Source organism: Diadema antillarum, unplaced genomic scaffold (genome assembly GCF_040938485.1).
Source record: "Diadema antillarum isolate AM-2024a unplaced genomic scaffold, OU_Dant_1.0 seq00000002_RagTag, whole genome shotgun sequence".
Taxonomy (NCBI): domain Eukaryota; kingdom Metazoa; phylum Echinodermata; class Echinoidea; order Diadematoida; family Diadematidae; genus Diadema; species Diadema antillarum.
This window is the reverse complement of record NW_027271124.1, coordinates 1736587-1753973: the sequence shown is the minus strand read 5'-3', so window position 1 is coordinate 1753973 and position 17387 is coordinate 1736587. Positions and strand designations below refer to the sequence as shown.

General features: G+C 39.6%; 1 protein-coding gene across 1 annotated transcript in view; it reads right to left on the bottom strand.

Annotated features, from left to right (window-relative positions):
- Window positions 1–3528: 3528 nt before the first annotated feature.
- The window catches only part of LOC139724885 (coiled-coil domain-containing protein 77-like), a 42294-nt gene continuing 28435 nt past the window's right edge, over window positions 3529–17387 (bottom strand). The window contains exons 9-11 of the mRNA XM_071636008.1: window positions 6862–6987; window positions 5045–5197; window positions 3529–4073 (exon numbers count right to left, since the gene is read on the bottom strand). Of these exons, the coding sequence (XP_071492109.1) occupies window positions 3927–4073; window positions 5045–5197; window positions 6862–6987 (426 nt within the window). The 3' untranslated portion in view covers window positions 3529–3926. The remainder of the gene's footprint in view (window positions 4074–5044; window positions 5198–6861; window positions 6988–17387) is intronic.

Sequence of the window (17387 nt, the reverse complement as noted above, 5' to 3'; positions counted from 1 at the left end):
CATCATATAAAGCAAACGGAATCGAAATCGGGTTAAAAATGGCGAAGGAGTAGCATTTCGTAGCAAAATGTACAATATAGGTCAAAAATCAAGGTCAAAGGTCAAAATTCTGTGTAGAAGTTTTGAAGCCCTCACCTAGTGCCATCACATAAAGCAAACGGAATCGAAATCGGGTTAGAAATGGCGAAGGAGTAGCATTTTGTAGCAAAATGTACAATATAGGTCAAAAAATCAAGGTCAAAGGTCAAAGAAGTCAAAGGTCAAAATTCTGTGTAGAAGTTTTGAAGCCCTCACCTAGTGCCATCACATAAAGCAAACGGAATCGAAATCGGGTTAGAAATGGCGAAGGAGTAGCATTTTGTAGCAAAATGTACAATATAGGTCAAAGGTCAAGGTCAAAGGTCACGACTGAAATTCTGTGTAGAAGTTTCAAAGCTCCCATGTAGTGCTATCATATAAAGCAAACAGAATCAAAATTGGCTCATAAATGACAGAGAAGTAGCAAATTGAAGATTTTGATCACACACGGACGCACACACGGACACACGGACGGACGGACGGACGGACGGACGGACGGACACACGGACGGACGGACGGACACACGGACACACACACGTACGGAGCCCGTTTCATAGTCCCCTGCTCGAACTCGTTCGGCGGGGACACAAGTGGTTATCAACAGCGATTCCCAGCTGCGTGTTCACCGATTCCGGGGAAGAATGGGGATATTAACATGAACTGGGCATTGATCAGTCTGTATGCCATGTATCACAATCTCTTCGCCGATTGCCATTCACAATACAGGCAGAAGTCTCAGCAGAACTTCAACAACCAGAAAAAGACAGGATTATCGAGCATACTGACTCATCGCCGTGAATTTTAAATCTCGTGATTGCACTGTGGAAAAACAACAAAGAGCGAAAAGAGTACACTGACACGCAGAAAATGTAAAATCTGCTCAATTCTGTGTTGGTGACTGGGTGCAAGTGAAGTGTCCAAATCCCAGCCACAAATTGTTTTCCACAATATTGCAGGCAAAACAAATTGTTCGCACATATGCATGTGCATATGTAACTACACCCCCCACACGACGAAAAAGCGATGAAAGGCTCGACAGTTGATTGCCAGTCAAGCAGGGAGCAATAGCGACCTCTGCATTCAAAACGAAGCAAACCAATTCATCTTCGACAATCACGAGCCCCAGCAGCACATGGGACAAATAATCGACCACAAACTTCGCCGATCAGAGCAGTTAAGATACACATTAATGCAAGCCAAATAATAAGACCACTGCCGTTCTCTTCAGAAATGACCTGCACAGGACTGTCTGTGAGCTGGATGAACAGCAAAAAAAGATGGGAGTAATGAAATCACATGAAAGAAATCAGCGCAGGGTGCAACTGTGGCGGGGATGATTGGGTTGCCAATAACAGGTACTAACAGGTACATACTTTGCAGCTAAATCGCTTTCAAGAGGTTGGCTGGACCAGTTGTCCTCAGCCAAGGCACACTTTTTTAGGGTCTCATCAGGAAAATCATTGACTACCCCCAAAGAAAGAGTCGGCCTGCTGTCACACACAAACAGTCGTTGCAGCAAGCTCTTGCAGAGCCAGTATTAGCCACCACTCGTACCATTTCCACACAAAAGATGGCAACACACAGACAGCTCAACAGTAACAAACCAGTGTTTACTGAGTTTGATGTTACATCTGGAAGTGCCTGCATCCGTGGTTAAATACAGAAACATAGAATAACATCTAACCCAAATGTCCTTCAAATGTTGCTACGTGTAGGATATCAGTTGGAATTTGAGACTGATACTCTCCAAAGGTAAAGCTTTACTCCAAGACCATACAAATTACCTATTCCAGAAATTGCAACTGACATCACCGAAATTGTTCAATTACACAAAAAAGGTTCATTGAAATGACCTCAACAGACAGAATATGATTGTAACATATTTGCAAGACAAAAGAAAGATTGTAGTTACCAAATGATTTTATACTTGCTTAGTTTGAACAGTCATATTAAATACATGTACCATCACTTCAAAATGGATACACTGGATATCGCACTACAGCACGTAACCAAAGGCTGCTATATGGCTTCGATCGACCTCCGAGATGCATATCACTCAGTTTCCATTGCAAATGAACACAGGAAATATCCGAAGTTTCTTTGGAAAGGGAACATGTGGCAATTCAAGGCCTTGCCAAATGAGCTTAGCTCAGGGCTGCGGGTGTTCACTAAATTACTGAAACCTCCCCAAGCCGAAATGAGAAGTAGGGGCCATATCATCGTTGCATACACTGATGATCCACTGCTATTCTCAAAGTCAAGAGAAGGAGCAACAAAGGCAGTTAAAGAAACTGCTGAACTTCTATCCGAGCTAGGGTTCGTTATACATCCTGATACAATGTAAGTCGGTCTTTGAACCAAGTGCAACACAAATTTCTGCCCTGGGATTCACGGTGAATTGGGATATAATTTAAGTCAGATTAGCTGTGGAGAAAGTACCAGAAATATAAGATCTGTGTTGTGACCTGCTTAGTCAACCTTCCCCACAATTTAAGCTGTAGCTTCAGCCATACGTAAATTAGTTTAACAGGAGTTTTACAGGAGTTCTACACTATCGTGGACTCAAAAAAACGAAAACTCAAGGTTTGAATGCTAACAAAGGGCATTTTGACAGAAAAATGTCCCAGCAATGTACAACACATGATGAGCTGCATTGGTGAGTAGGTGTCGCTACTGAATACAGCAACATAGACAAGACTACCCCTCCTATACACATTCCTAGTGATGCATCAGAACTAGGTTAGGGTGCTTCCATTGATTCCACCCACATTTTTTCCATGGTTTTCTCAAATGGTATCCCTTTTGGTTATCAATAAGTATTCTAGATTTTAAAAAAATGAAATTAAAAAACAATAAAATACACAAGAAATTCATTTTGATATAATTTTTTTCACATGAATTCATCAATAACACTACAACAAAGATTAAAACAAAATAGCCTATTTGAAGCTTTATTTAGGTATTATCAGCTTAAAATCTGTAGCAATTTTTTTTGCATAAATTACCATAATTAGCATAATTTAGAGAAAATGACCATGTTTTGGGAAAAAATGAATAATTCTTGGAGATCACGTAATGGGCAACTTGCATGCCAATTTTCACAAAGTGCAATTGATGGCCGAGAATCTTAGAATGCCAAATAAGGACCCCCCCCCCCCCCATTCCCCAGGCTATACAATTTCAAAATAGTTTAGGAGGTGAATGGAGTGGATAAATAAAATGCCCACCACTTTCTACCCGTATAACACTACTATTTTTAGAATGGGTACTCTAATCATGGTCCATACAATCCATAGCAAGGTAGCCATGGGATGATAAAATTTATGTCCTCACTTTCAAGTTTGGTGCATGAGAACTGAATGGGTTTCTGACTTTATTTCTTCACTCCACATACCTCATAAAATGAAGATCAAACTTCTCAATGTAAGTTCTTGTTAATCCTTCCTTTTCATCCTTTCATTTTAGGAAACTGCTTTGAATGGGGTAGAAGATGTCATAAAATATCAGAGCAGACGATGTCAAAGCAGATGATGTCAAAAATGTCAGAGCAGATGATGACAAAATTATCTGTACATGTCAGCCTATTATCCAACATTTCAACCAGCATTTTGAGTACCACACTGTCAATGAGACTACAAAACTAGGTCATCATCGAACTCATCAATTCCGGTGGGATCATCACTGTGAGATCACCACAGCACTTGCCTGGACATTGCAAAGCACAATGCCTGGGATGTCTCAGCCACTATCTCTTAGGGCACACCTTGATGCATCTTGTGCTTCCTGTTGCCCAGGGCAACAGTGAGTAGGATTGTCTTGGCACTGGAATCACCGACCACGCCCACACATCAGAGTCTCCTAATATCATTCTCCATGCCGTAGACCATGGCCTTCAGCCGGTGAAGCTCCCCCTGCATCTCCTTGGACTTGCGGGCCGTGGTGTGGACGTCACGCAGCATTCTCAGGTCCCCGTCCTCCCCTACCCCCAGTGTAACCTGGTAGGGATAACAAAGAAAACAATTCAGACAGAGACAGTTTTGGGTTGGATGAGATGAGGCTATGTCGTACCTCACAGGAAAGCATACAGTATATAGAGGGGGAAAAAAAAATCTTGCTCCAAATCTAACCAAAATCTTCCCAAAAGTCTGTCACAAACTTCGTTAAGTTTGCTGATTGAAGATTGAAAAGTCTTGGGGAAAACTATCAACTGAATGAAATACTATTCTAATTAAACAAGAGCATGGATATGCATATGATTTTTTTTATATGAAAAGAACAATGACACTTGTTGAACTACACATCACTTGATGTTAGCGACAAAACATCAGTTTCTTGTTTTGTTTTTTATAAGTGTTGGCAAACTTGGTGTCCAAAGATGCAAAAGGTTTGGAGACGAAGGTGTAACTCATATATTTACTTCCGCCAAAGGAGGAGGTTATTTTTTTTTAACCATTTGTTTGTTTATCCACGTGCAAAATAACTCAAAAAGTTGTGAACAGAATTAGATGAAACTTGCAGGGAAGAATGACACAAGGAACAGATGATTAAACTTTGGTAGTAATAAAGAAACTTTTATGGATTTTATGAAGGATTTTCAATATTTTAGCAGGTAGGGGCAACGAACTTGGGATTTCAAGCTGTGCATATTTTAGGTTTTCATTACACACACTAAAGAGTGCTCTACTGCGAGGCGTGATACGCAGCTGAGGGTTGATGACGTAACAAAAGGCTTCTATATTGGGAATTCGGGCGATTTTTAGCATGCATACGTTTGAATGGAAATCACTGATCCCTATGGAAGAACAAAATCATTGCAGGAAATTACATGTAGCTGCTTGGCAGATATCTTTCTACAGGTCTCTGAGGGTTGCATTGTGTTGCCAAGTCAAATAATGATCATCCCACCAGCTATTCTCTGGTATCAAACTATGGAAAAGAGTCTATCTACCAAGACCACCTTCCTTACCTTAAAGAGTTGTTTCTCCACATCCTTCAGCCTTGACCTCAGTGTCTTGATGTCGTTCTTGAACCCCTCCACCTCCAGATTGCGTCGCTTCTCCAGTGCCTCGTACCGTTGGTTCATCAGCTGCAGACGTCGGCTCAGCTTCTCTGTTCGGCCCTGTCAGGTACAAAGCATGCAATATTACAGATATTTCTTTTTCTACAGGTATAATATAAAACTTGACATGCCTATAGGAGATGATGCATTTTCCCAAAGTGCATGGTGCTGTGGAAAATATTGCCCCACAAGGAAAATATATCTCCAGTGGGAGTATGAAGTGTACTAGAACGATACACAAAGCAATATTTGTTAAAGTAAATGGTCTATATGAATACATTATCAAATTCTAGCCCTGTAGGGAGCAAATCAAATTGTGGAATTTCATGGCCTGGCGTGATATCACAGCTCGCTATTTAATGTATTTTGATCCATCATGACCAATCACCAACCAGTATCATTAAGATCATTCAAAACGCATACGTACCATAATGCACCCCCTATCATACCAAAACAGTATCAAAAAATTTATTTGTTTTGCACTGTCTACAGGATGCCATGGATATGATTTCATGCTCATAGTGCCTGCTGGCTGGATCAGGTGACCAGAGCCATCTGGCAGCAATATCTCAGCTGCAGAGGGACCAGGCAGGATTTGAATCCCTAACATTGAGATTCCGCATCAGGCATGTAAACCACTACACCACCGTCACCTACTATGAGGGCACTGTACATTTGTTAATTGTAGTCCTGCCCCCGCGTATCAGGGAATGGTTAGACTTGCATCGAGTTGCATTTTGGGATGTTAAACGATCCAGCCAAGTCTCAGTGAAGTCCACAATAGACAGGTCAATATTTTGTAGAAATATTCAGCCAAGTTCCTGTCAGGCTGGGCATTAGTCAAGTAGAAATCCCCAGTCAATTCTCGGACAGGCAGTGCAATGCTTGCACAAAAATCTTGGCCAAGTTCACGACAGGCTGGGCAGTATTTGAGATATTCAAAAAGATTCCTCAATAAGCGCAGTCAGACTGGCAAAAGATAGAGAAGTTTAAAATCGCAATCTTTAAGATCTCGAAGTTATGCCAGTGTGTCCACAAACTTCCTGCAAAACTTCTCAATCTGTTTGCAAGCGGTGCCTCTAAAGCGCGAGGCCATTGTCATGTACAGATGTGCATTGTTACGTCACAATCACTAGCCATCAGATGGCGCACTCTTGCTTGCGCGCATACTAATGGCCCAAACTTCACGATCTCAAACTTCTTGATCTTTTGCCAGTCTGACCGCGCCTAGAGTGAATGTTTGTCCTCAAACCCCAGTTATCCCATTACACCGGGCAAGACAAGTGAATTTCCCCAACAAACAATGGTACACTGTATATAGTCTCGACCCACCTGGGCAATATACACATGTAAATGAATTTCCCCAAACAAACCCCGGTATATTCCTGACCCAGCCAGGCAAAATAAGTGAATCTTATCCCAACAAACCCCAGTACATTCCTGACCAACCTGGGGGTGTTTCATAAAGCTGTTCTTGAAGTTACGACTTAAATGAATGACAGGTGATCACTTCGATGAGTTAAACTTATCAGAATTTCAATAATTCAGCACAAGTACTGATCACCAGTCATTCTTAGGACGTTCGTAACTTTACGAACAGCTTTATGAACCCCCCCGGGCCCAAAGAAAAAAAAAAGAAGCTAAAATCCTCAGCCAATGTGGATACAAGTCTTGGCCATTCCCTGGTATCCAGGGATCGGGACTATGATTGATAGGTGCATTACCTTGAAGACTTCCTTGCTGACATCCTCTTTCTCCCTGATGGCCGCTAGCTCCGACTCCAGCGAGATGACCTGCTCTCGGTACATGTCACTCAGCTTCTGGGCCTGCTGTAGCTGGTTCTCTAGGACCTGGCATATTGTACAAAACCAAAATGACTTTCATTTAGCATTTTCACAGGGCACTGTCAATTCATATTCAAGTGTTCTATACAAAGAGGAAAGAAAAATCAAACAAAGATAATGACAGAAGTTAGTAGAGAAAGCATCCAGTATTATAAGTCCTACTCACTAGCTGGTGAAAATATAAAAACCAGTATAACACTCTGGCAAGCCTCAAGAAGTGCCGAAGCAAGCAATAGGTCTATTATAAGACAAGGTAACCAAACAGATGATGAACAATCTGCCGTCTTGGTCATCTCCTCTTCAGCAGTTCATGTGAACACTTTGTACCAGCTGAATTTGCCATGAAGGAAACATGAAATACTTTGTTGCCCATGTAACTACTCTACATGGAGACGGATACAGTATGTTGCAAAAATCCTCAGAAAAACAGGGGCTTGGTAATTCAAGTATAGTCAAGAAAAGAAGCATTTGTCGAAAATGGTCAGGTAGTGGAAGTCTTAGACTATCAAAGATTGGGATACAGAGGATGATTTTACTCCGAGGATGACACTACTGCTACTTGTAAACAAAAGAACTCTACAGAAGTGAAAAGAACATACCTTTTTTTCTGTCATAATACACAACTTTGATAATTATACCAAACAGTTTTCTGGACCTGCATCATTGCATAAAAGTTGATGTAAATCATGAGAGCATTTTAATGATGTGTTCAACCTTTTTAACCTATACTGATCTGGTTTCTTCAGATTTCTTTGCTTCAGAGATGGAGACATGGTCTTCTGTGTTGTATGCAATTGTGGTACTCTGGGCATTGTATTCCATGTGCTCTAGAGTAGCTGTTAGATCACTGAAGCCCACTAAAGGACTTTTAAATGATTTCATAATCAAAGGTAGGTAAAAATGTTTCGTCCATTTATTATTGTGTCTGTTATGCTCGCACAAATTGCATTTTCTCAACAACCCGTTTATAGATTTCCATAAAATTTCATGTGTATATCACTGATCCTGAAATGTGTCTGATTAATTCAATAAAAATCTTAAGGAGACTGCCAATTCCACTGTATGTTTTGCATGACAAAAAAAAAAATATGAATGTCATGTCCAATACGCTGGAATGGACCATGTGCACAGTGCATATTTATTCTGTTATTGAACCACCAAAGCAGTGCAGTGCAGATTCTAACTCAGAATGAAATCATAATTTTGGTTCCAGAAAATTCACTGTCAGATTGGGTTGTGGCATTCAGCAAGGGCTGTCAAATACCATCTCTCAATCTTTCTAAGTTTTCATAAATTGAAACATAATTACTCATACCTCTACAGGGCCCAGCTTTCCAGTAATGTGTAATTTGCATCATTTCTAAATAACAGGTTATATTTCTTCTTACAATACCTCTAAATCTTTTCCAATAACACTACATGATGAGCAGGGTGTTGCCAATAGCAGCGTCACATGAACATTCGATGCCATTGTAAGTCCAACTTCAAAGACTAGAATTTGAGTTCAGATTAAGCATACACCTGCACCTACATTGTATAAGCTGCAAAAATTTCAAATCTATTGTTTCACAACAACACAAAGGGCATCCAACCATGTTTGCCAAATTCCTCTGCAAATTCAACGTTAGACGTAGCATGCAATACACAAAAGTCATTATGTGGGACAACACTCACTTCAGCCGTAATCTACTTCAGCACCTCTTTGGCAAATGCACTGCTTTGCCCATCATTCAAGAGAGAAAGCCACATATTGTACATATCCATCGGCAGAAAGAAGGATCATACTTTCTTTGTAAGGGATAAAATAGAGGTCTTACGCTGTATGCTTAAGTCATTCAGTACTGCACCAAAATCTGCATATTCGACATGAATACTACGTCACAAGACCCCGGAAGCAAAAATGGCGTCGCCACGTATCAGTACAATGGGTCACGTAACGAACAATTATGTTCAGCTGTGAAAATAAAACAGAAATCTTAATTTGAATCTCTCCTAAAACAAACAAAAAAATTATGTATCTTTATTTCTTTTTCCTTAGTTACTTCTAAATGAAGTTTTTTTTAATTTTTTTTTCTCTTAATTATCTCCTTCATTACGTGAAATGCCAAAGCGTGCTACGAAGGTACATTGAAGAGAAGTCACCCATAACCGCTATTATCTGACATATTTGTTGTTTAGCACGACTGATTTTCAGCTGAAATGGATGCAAACCACGCACCAGTACCTGTAAGTATATAAGGCCAATTGTTAGTGTAAATACTGTGGTAACGCCTCCATTCATATTTCTAAAAAATAATCAAGTGCAAACAGAATTTGAGGAAACGCATGACTGTGTAGATCCATTCATTATCAGCACTACAAGGTAGCAAGGTAGTGCAGTTTTGCTTGTACTTTTCTGTTATTGTTTTTATTTCTTCTAATGAAAAGCGCATATTCCCACAACCTGCTACTGATATATGTTAAAGAGGAAATAACAACAAACACATAATGTGAATTAAATTAATGCAGAAGTATCAGAACACATCAGAAAAGTTCATGAGAGTCCGCCAATCCATTCAAGACTTATGAATTTTTTAAGCTTTTGGTTAAATCAAAGTGCTATCTTCACTGGATAATGAATTAATATTGATTTCTTTACAGAATGGTAGATTATACCATTCCCGCCTTATCATACAAATTTCCCAACGCATACACGAAGACCCAGATCAAAGCAGAGGAGAGATCTTTTGGGACTACTGTGCCATGGTGTATCACGTAATGTGGTTGGGGTATTACAGTTTCTGGAACAGAAACTAATCTCATCACACTCTACCAAGACAGTAAGTTAATGTCATGGTCTTCATTTTTCTTTCTGTTTTTCTCCATATTATCAAGCCTTTCATTTCCCTAAAGGGATCAGGGGGCCACCTATACTTCTATTTCCTTAATTTTTGCTGCTACCTTGCAGAAGGTGGAGTTTTCATCATCATACTTGTTTGTTTTCCACACATTATGATACCACATTTATGAAGTTCAGATATACGCTGAATGTCAGGTTCTAATTACTGCTCATATCTCCATCAAAATGTGCATGTGAAGCATTTGCTCGTGTTATCAGATGGCAAAGAGATGCTTGCTTCCGTAATTCCATGCAATTTCCATCAGTTATTTGTATTTCATTTATAAGTTAATATGTGGTAATATTTTCATTTGGTAAAATATACAATATTGGGAGTTAAAACAACAAAGGAATATGTAAAAGAAAAAATGAATATGTAAATAAATAGAGAGAGAGAGAGAGAGAGAGCGAGCCAAAAAATTATGTACCATATTTCTGAAATGCTCTCCTTTGCCCCCCCCCCCCATCTTTGTATATTTTATCTGTTTCATGTATTATCATACATCAAACATATGAAACATACAGAAATTGCTGCTCAATAATCCAGTTGTCAGAAGAATCATTCAAACCCTATTAAAAGAACGGAAAGACCCAGAATGGTGAGGAGAGTCTGTGGCTGAGATGGTTATGGCCATGATGTCATCTTCTCATTGCCACAATTACCTCAACAAACATGTAATACTGCCTCTCTTCATCTTTTGTACAGATAATTTGGTTTTGGAACACAAGAGCCATTTCTCAACACCAATGGAGATCCCCTGGCAGGAGCAGCAGTAGGACAGCAATCATCCCAACCCCACCAAAAGGAGAGACCCCTTAGAGAAAGGACCCACCAAACACACCACAGTCACTGCTTGGAATTCAAGTCCATCAACCAATCTCAATGTGACGGCCAGGAACAATCTTACCACTCGGGGAGCATACCTTTGCTTGGGCCCAGCCCCTAGCATGATCCCCATTACCTACTCCCCTCATGCCCCTCATAACCAAACCTTTGTGATACCCAAAGGTTTCCTTAACAATTGTTAGCTGCTACTGGGTTAAACACATTTTCTGTTGTTTTGATGTTTTCTTGCAAGTATTATAATCAGTGTACAGAGTCTAGGTCATTGGCCTCCAAAGGAATGATAGTGTGATACAGTCAGCCAATCATAACATAACTATTAAAGCACACACTAAGAACAATTAATTTGATGCATTATGCAGGATTAGTAGTGTAATGAATCGCTATCTATGATGAAAAAATCCTTCAGATGGAAAGCTCTCAAACACATATACCGGTGTGAACAGTACTGGCAAGTATGAACACATGCATACACACCATTGATGAATCGATCCATGACATTACCTGTCAACCATTGCTAAGTACATATTTGACTGACAAAAGACATTGAAATGCCCTTTTTCCCCAGTAGACTGAGCACAATTGGCATGCTTCCATGTCCCTAATGTGGTTAACAATAGACATAGCTTTTAAATGGTAGTCAACTTTGTGTAACTCTTGTAGTTATTGACTCTCAAGTCGGGCGCCTGCAGCGAGTCCAAAACTCCTGCGCAAGGCTTATCAGTAACAAACCCAGGTTTTCAAGGATTTACTCCTCTTCTGAAAGACTTACACTGGCTTCCGATTCGTAAACAAATATTGTTCAAGATTTTGTTGATTGTGTATAAGTCTCTCATTGGTAAAGCCCTCAGGTACATATCCGACTTGTTAGTATTTTAATCTCATAGACACTCACAATTTGCGCAGTTCTAAGGACACTCTTCTTTTACAAATTCCAACATGTAAAACAAAAGTAACTCTGGGAGACAGAGCATTTGCCTGTGCAGCTCCCAAACTCTGGAATGATCGACCATTAGAAGTCCGGAAATCCCCAACCGTAGCACCCTTAGCACCGCTGCGCGCAGACGCCAGAAAACTGCGCGGAAGTTTGACAAAGCAATACGCGCAAAAAAGATCTACTGGCTATAACTACGCGCACACGCATAGACGTATCAAAAAGTGACAGGATTTGGGCAAAACATGCTTTTTTGAATGTCGTAATGGGGTCATTTAGGATTGGAATTTCAGAAAAAGGTTTTCATATCTAAATGCGTCAGTTTCTTCTACAATGTGGAGGTGAAATCTCATTTTCGGTATTTAATGCGCTAAGGGCCCTTTTCTCGCGTCACAGCCCATATATATTGCATGCTTTCAGACAAATTGATGGAATCTCTAGAGTAAAATGCAGTCATATTGCAGTATGCACTGTGTCATAAATATGTTATTTGAAAGCTTGCTTAAATAAGCTTGTGTAACAATAAAATGTAGTTCGTCTCATTGCTACCATCATATCAACCAGCAAACTACTGCCTATCCTTGTTTTTTGCACAGCAGTTGGCGGGAGGCGCATGTGAGTGTGTGTATGTGTGCATATATATATACAGTGTATATATAGATATATCCTCCGTCACACCAATACATAAAACTAATGCAGCACCCATCACATACGGGGCTGAGCCCACTTCACCTTGTGTGCGTGTGTGTGTGTGTATGTATATATATATATATATATATATATATATATATATATATATATATATATATATATATATAAATATATATATATATATATAGACGATGAAGACAAACAAGTTGACATAATGCATTAGATTCCAACTTCATTTACTTGTAAACCAAATTTTCGACCCTTGCACGGGTCTTCCTCAGGGTAACAGTCACCCTGAGGAAGACCCGTGCAAGGGTCGAAAATTTGGTTTACAAATAAATGAAGTTGGAATCTAATGCATTATGTCAACTTGTTTGTCTTCATCGTCTTCATGCTCTTATTCCAACACGCGGATAATAATACCATTATATATATATATATATATATATACATATATGTTTGTATGTATGTATGTATTTATGTGTGTATGTATGTATGTATGTATATATGCACAAATATACATTTTATTCATAACATACATGTATACACAAGAAGATTACTTTAGGGTTCATCAGTATTTTATTGCTACACCAAGTTTTACGCACCTTTGGGATGCAATCATCAGGCAACCGATAGAACTTATACTAGTACTGTAAAAGTGGAAATTTTTGCGGTGTTGAAATTTTCGCGCATTTCGCGCAACCAGAAACCAGCGCGAAAATATAAGCACGCGAATATTTTTGCTTGCCATATGTTCCTGTGCATGATGTCTTGATTCCGCGGAATTAAAAACTTGCGAACCTCTTCTTATCCGGCCAATCGCGAAAAATTAGTCGCGCGAAAATATGCACTTTTACAGTAGTATATCATTTAGTATCAAATTAGATCATCATAATGCACTGCAGTGGGAGGTGATGAGTGCAAACCATAAAGTGTAAAGGGTGGTATTCATGTTACTCTGACAATTGGGGTGGCCTGGTATGTTAATTGAACAACTAGCACCTGTAGTACACTTTTGAGAGAGCTGAAGGGGAGCTCACTACAACATGCATAATTGATGAATTTCGTTCTGACGCAATGAAACTGAACAAATGATATAAAATCAGGGGAGAATATTTGTTATGAGTTCTTGCAGTAGTCATCAAAATGTCACTAAGATTCTTTCTTAGAATTTGCACAGGTGAAGTTTTTGTCATGGCCATATTTAGAGACAATTATGAAGAGAGTATTGTGTCAGAAACTGTTGATATCGATGACGAACTGCATGTCGTTACACAGAACAATTCATTGTCTCTCTTCGTGAGCTTTGCAGAACATGTTGCTCGCACAATCTGACATCAACAAGAGAAACAGAAATGCATTAGGGTGCATGGTATGGCTCCGCAATATCGCATCATTCTCCCAATAGGTCTACCGTACATATTGCCTTTATCGTGAGACAACAATTTCACATGATTGGCAGATAAGTATTATCTGGTAACTATACACACACACACAAAGAAAAAACAATGATTGCAACTTACGACAATATTAATGCCATGCATACTGTACACGTACCACTTTCCAGTGTTATTAGGGTCAAGTTGCAGCACGTCTTAATTTCTCCTCACGAGCTGTTCATCATTATCGTCGTTATCATCATCATCCAGCTGTCTTGGCCCAGCCCTGTTCACACACATAACTTACTCTACAGACAGCACTCTGCAGCCGCAGTAACCACATCAGCAGCAGCATTTTGGATGTTGAACCTCCTGCTTGTTGGTAAAAATCACCTGAATCTGTTATACCATTTGAATTTGAGGATCATGACTCAGAATCGTCTCCTCCTTCCTCCTCTTCATTGGTTTCCACTTCAGAACTCAGATCAAGCATGCTGTCTTCCATTTTCCTCCAAGCATAAGTTTAGGACTGAGCTACACTGCACAAATTGCATAGGAAGCAAGGTGCGCACCCATGTGGCCAGTGGCGTCTGGAGCACATGGCTGGTTAGCAGAGAGCGTGACGTCATGTCAAAAGCAGTCTCTCAATGATTTATATTTACGCTGAATCTCATTCATAATTCTTGCTCATGATCATAATTAGTAGTCCAAAATAGGGATGTCAACATAAGGTGTGAAATTTCCTGTGTAAACAAATCAAATTTGACAAAGATGAATATCGTTTAGGTTCCAGTTTAAAAAATTTTCCTCTGCAAGTTTAATTCCACATTTCAAATCATTTTAACTGTCAAGAACAAGGCGGGGGGCAAACAACACAGCTAGATCTAGTTAGACTAGACTCAAAGTCCAAAAACACTAAACTGCAGATCTGTGGGGCCTACGTTAGGTCTAGCGAGAGTTGGAGTGTCTAGACCTATTACTAGGTGGTCTAATGTTAGGTATCCAGGGTGGTCCACAACTTGAAATTTTAGCATGTTGCAAGCTCAGAATCTGAGAATATTGCAGAAATTGAATATGATGAGTACGTAGTACGCAATATTTTGCTGCTTATCTCTCTTTGTGCTGCTTACATTCAATGTTCTCTCTCATGTTTTGCACACAAATCTCTAAAGTACCTGGTAGTTTGATGTTTCTTATGTTATGCACATGTTTTGCACATTTTTAAATACTTTTACTTTGAGCTTGTTGCAAATTCTTAAGGATGTTGCATAGCATGTTGCTGGCTTTTTAGGATGTTGCACAAGAATTTTAGCATGTTGCAGCGACATGCTAAAACCCCTCGTGGACCACCCTGGGTATCCCTAGGCCAAGCCTTAGCCTAGGGCTTAAGTTACATTCACTTACCAAACATGTTGTTGCTAAACACATTGGATATTCTGAAACACGAGCAAGGCAACTAGACTACGTGCACTAACAGTACGGTATGTATACAGTAACATACGAGTCAAACGTACAACTGAGGACCACGAAGTTGCTATGCGTGAATTTAACATCGAATGGTATGATGATCATTCATTCCTTTTTTAAATCTCGCACCAAGCCAAATCCTCCCACTCCTTCAAGGAAGAAACGCAAGGTAGCCAGTTTCTGCAGTTTCCTCATTAACCCATCTCCATTGCCTTAGGGGAGCAGGGTTCTCGCCAGGAATTTCTTCACGCTTGTCGGCATTTATGCGCGCTGTTCTGGGGGTGGGTACGGGTTCCCCCTCCCGCGCGAAGCGCGGAAGCCTTCGCTAATGCTCAATACAACACAGATGAATCGCCGCTAAAATGCCACTAAATGCGACATTTTCACGGAGATGTAATGAACGTTGTGAGGGGCATATTCTCACAGACACAATGCAGAAACTCCATACCTTTTGTTAGCGGCAGTTCCTAAATAATAAATGAAAGAGAAGTAGGTGCCGATGGTGGAGGTTCCGATTTCTTTTAGGCCTTTCCTGTTTCACTGTTGCAATAATTAGCCGTCTCTGCATCGCAACTACGCGCGCCGTGTTGCTTTCTCGCCGTCTGCTCGACCACGTGGTAGGCCTATTGCATGCAGATGCGCGAGAAGCGATCGAGAACTTTCGGGACATGGTTGCACTTTCCTTTCTGGGTATACTGCGGTAGTTTGGCCGTGACATCAAAGAGATATCATACAAAAATGTAATGATGGTCATTATTCCAAAGGTTTGTTTAATCATAAAATGAAACGATTCATGAGTACTTCGAAGGTTTGTAATCGAAAACAACAACAACACCAAAGGTCGGTACTACAGATGAATGTTCAAAATAAAACTGATTTCGTTCGAAGATTAACAAACATTTTTTATTTTCTATTTTCCGATCAACGAACCTTCAGAAAGGAATCTATCATCTATCATCGTGATTGCTTCAGAATAAGAAAACACCCTTTTGGGGCCGTTGTTGTATTCCGAAATTATACTGGCAGAACATTCGAAATAACAAAACTGATTTCGTTTGGATATAAACGAATATTTTCTCCTTTATAATTTTTCTATTAACGGTCATTCAGAATTAAGAATGTAGAGTATTATTTTGCCATTATTCTTTCGGAGTAACGAACCCTGAGGGTAAGAAAACTGTAACCGTTTTCATTTCTTCTTTATCGTTTTCCGATTAACGATCGTTCAGAATTTAAGAATCTAAAGTATTATATCGTTATTCTTTCGCAGTAACGAACCTTCAGAGTAAAAGAAAACTGTAACCGTTTTGGGGCCGTCGTTTTATTCTGAAATTTCACTGACGGAAACGTTCGAAATAACAAAACTGATTTCGTTGTGAAATGAACGGACATTTTTTAAAATCATTTTTGGATTAACGAACCTTCAGAATAAGGAATATAGCATTATTTTTTCATTTATCTGTCGGAGTAACGAACCCTAAGAGTAAGAAAAGTGCAACTGTTTTTTGGGCAGTTTTATTCCAAATTTCACTGGCAAAACGTTCGAAATGACGCACTGATTTCGTTTTGAAATTTACGGACATTTTTCTTTATTCAATTTTCGGTTAACGAACCTTCAGAATAAAGAATCTATTATTATTTCATCATTACTACTTCTGTCGGAATAACAGACCCTTATAGAGTACGAAAACACGCTGTTTTGTGCCGTCGTTTTATTCCGAAATTTCACTGGCAGAACGTTCGAAATAACAAAACTGATTTCGTCGTGAAATGAACGGACATTTTTTCTTAATCATTTTTGGATTAACGAACCTTCAGAATAAAGAATCTAGCATCATTTTATCATTAATCTGTCGGAGTAACGAAAAAAAAAAAAGAATCTTGGTGGCGATAACTGATGCTGGTGTAGAGAAAAACAAAGACAGCTCGCTCAAAAGATGCTTCCTTCTTTCAGTTTATTTTCTCCCCAGTCATTCCTATCGTTCTCCTCCCATGAACCCCTGCCATGCAGGGACGATGAACAAAACAAAATGTTACCGATGCTGCAATGAAAAAAAAAAAGAAGAAGAAAGAAACACGTCCTCAAAGCAAATTATCTACACTTTTCAAGTTGAACAAATTGATGTTCGTAATGAAGAATAAAAAAAAGCACGACCTCAAGCAGTGGGGAAACTTGATATCATGGCTTGTGGAAATTTCCATGAAATTTCCACGAAAGCCAGGTGTCAGATAAAGAATGTCGCGCGTACTGCC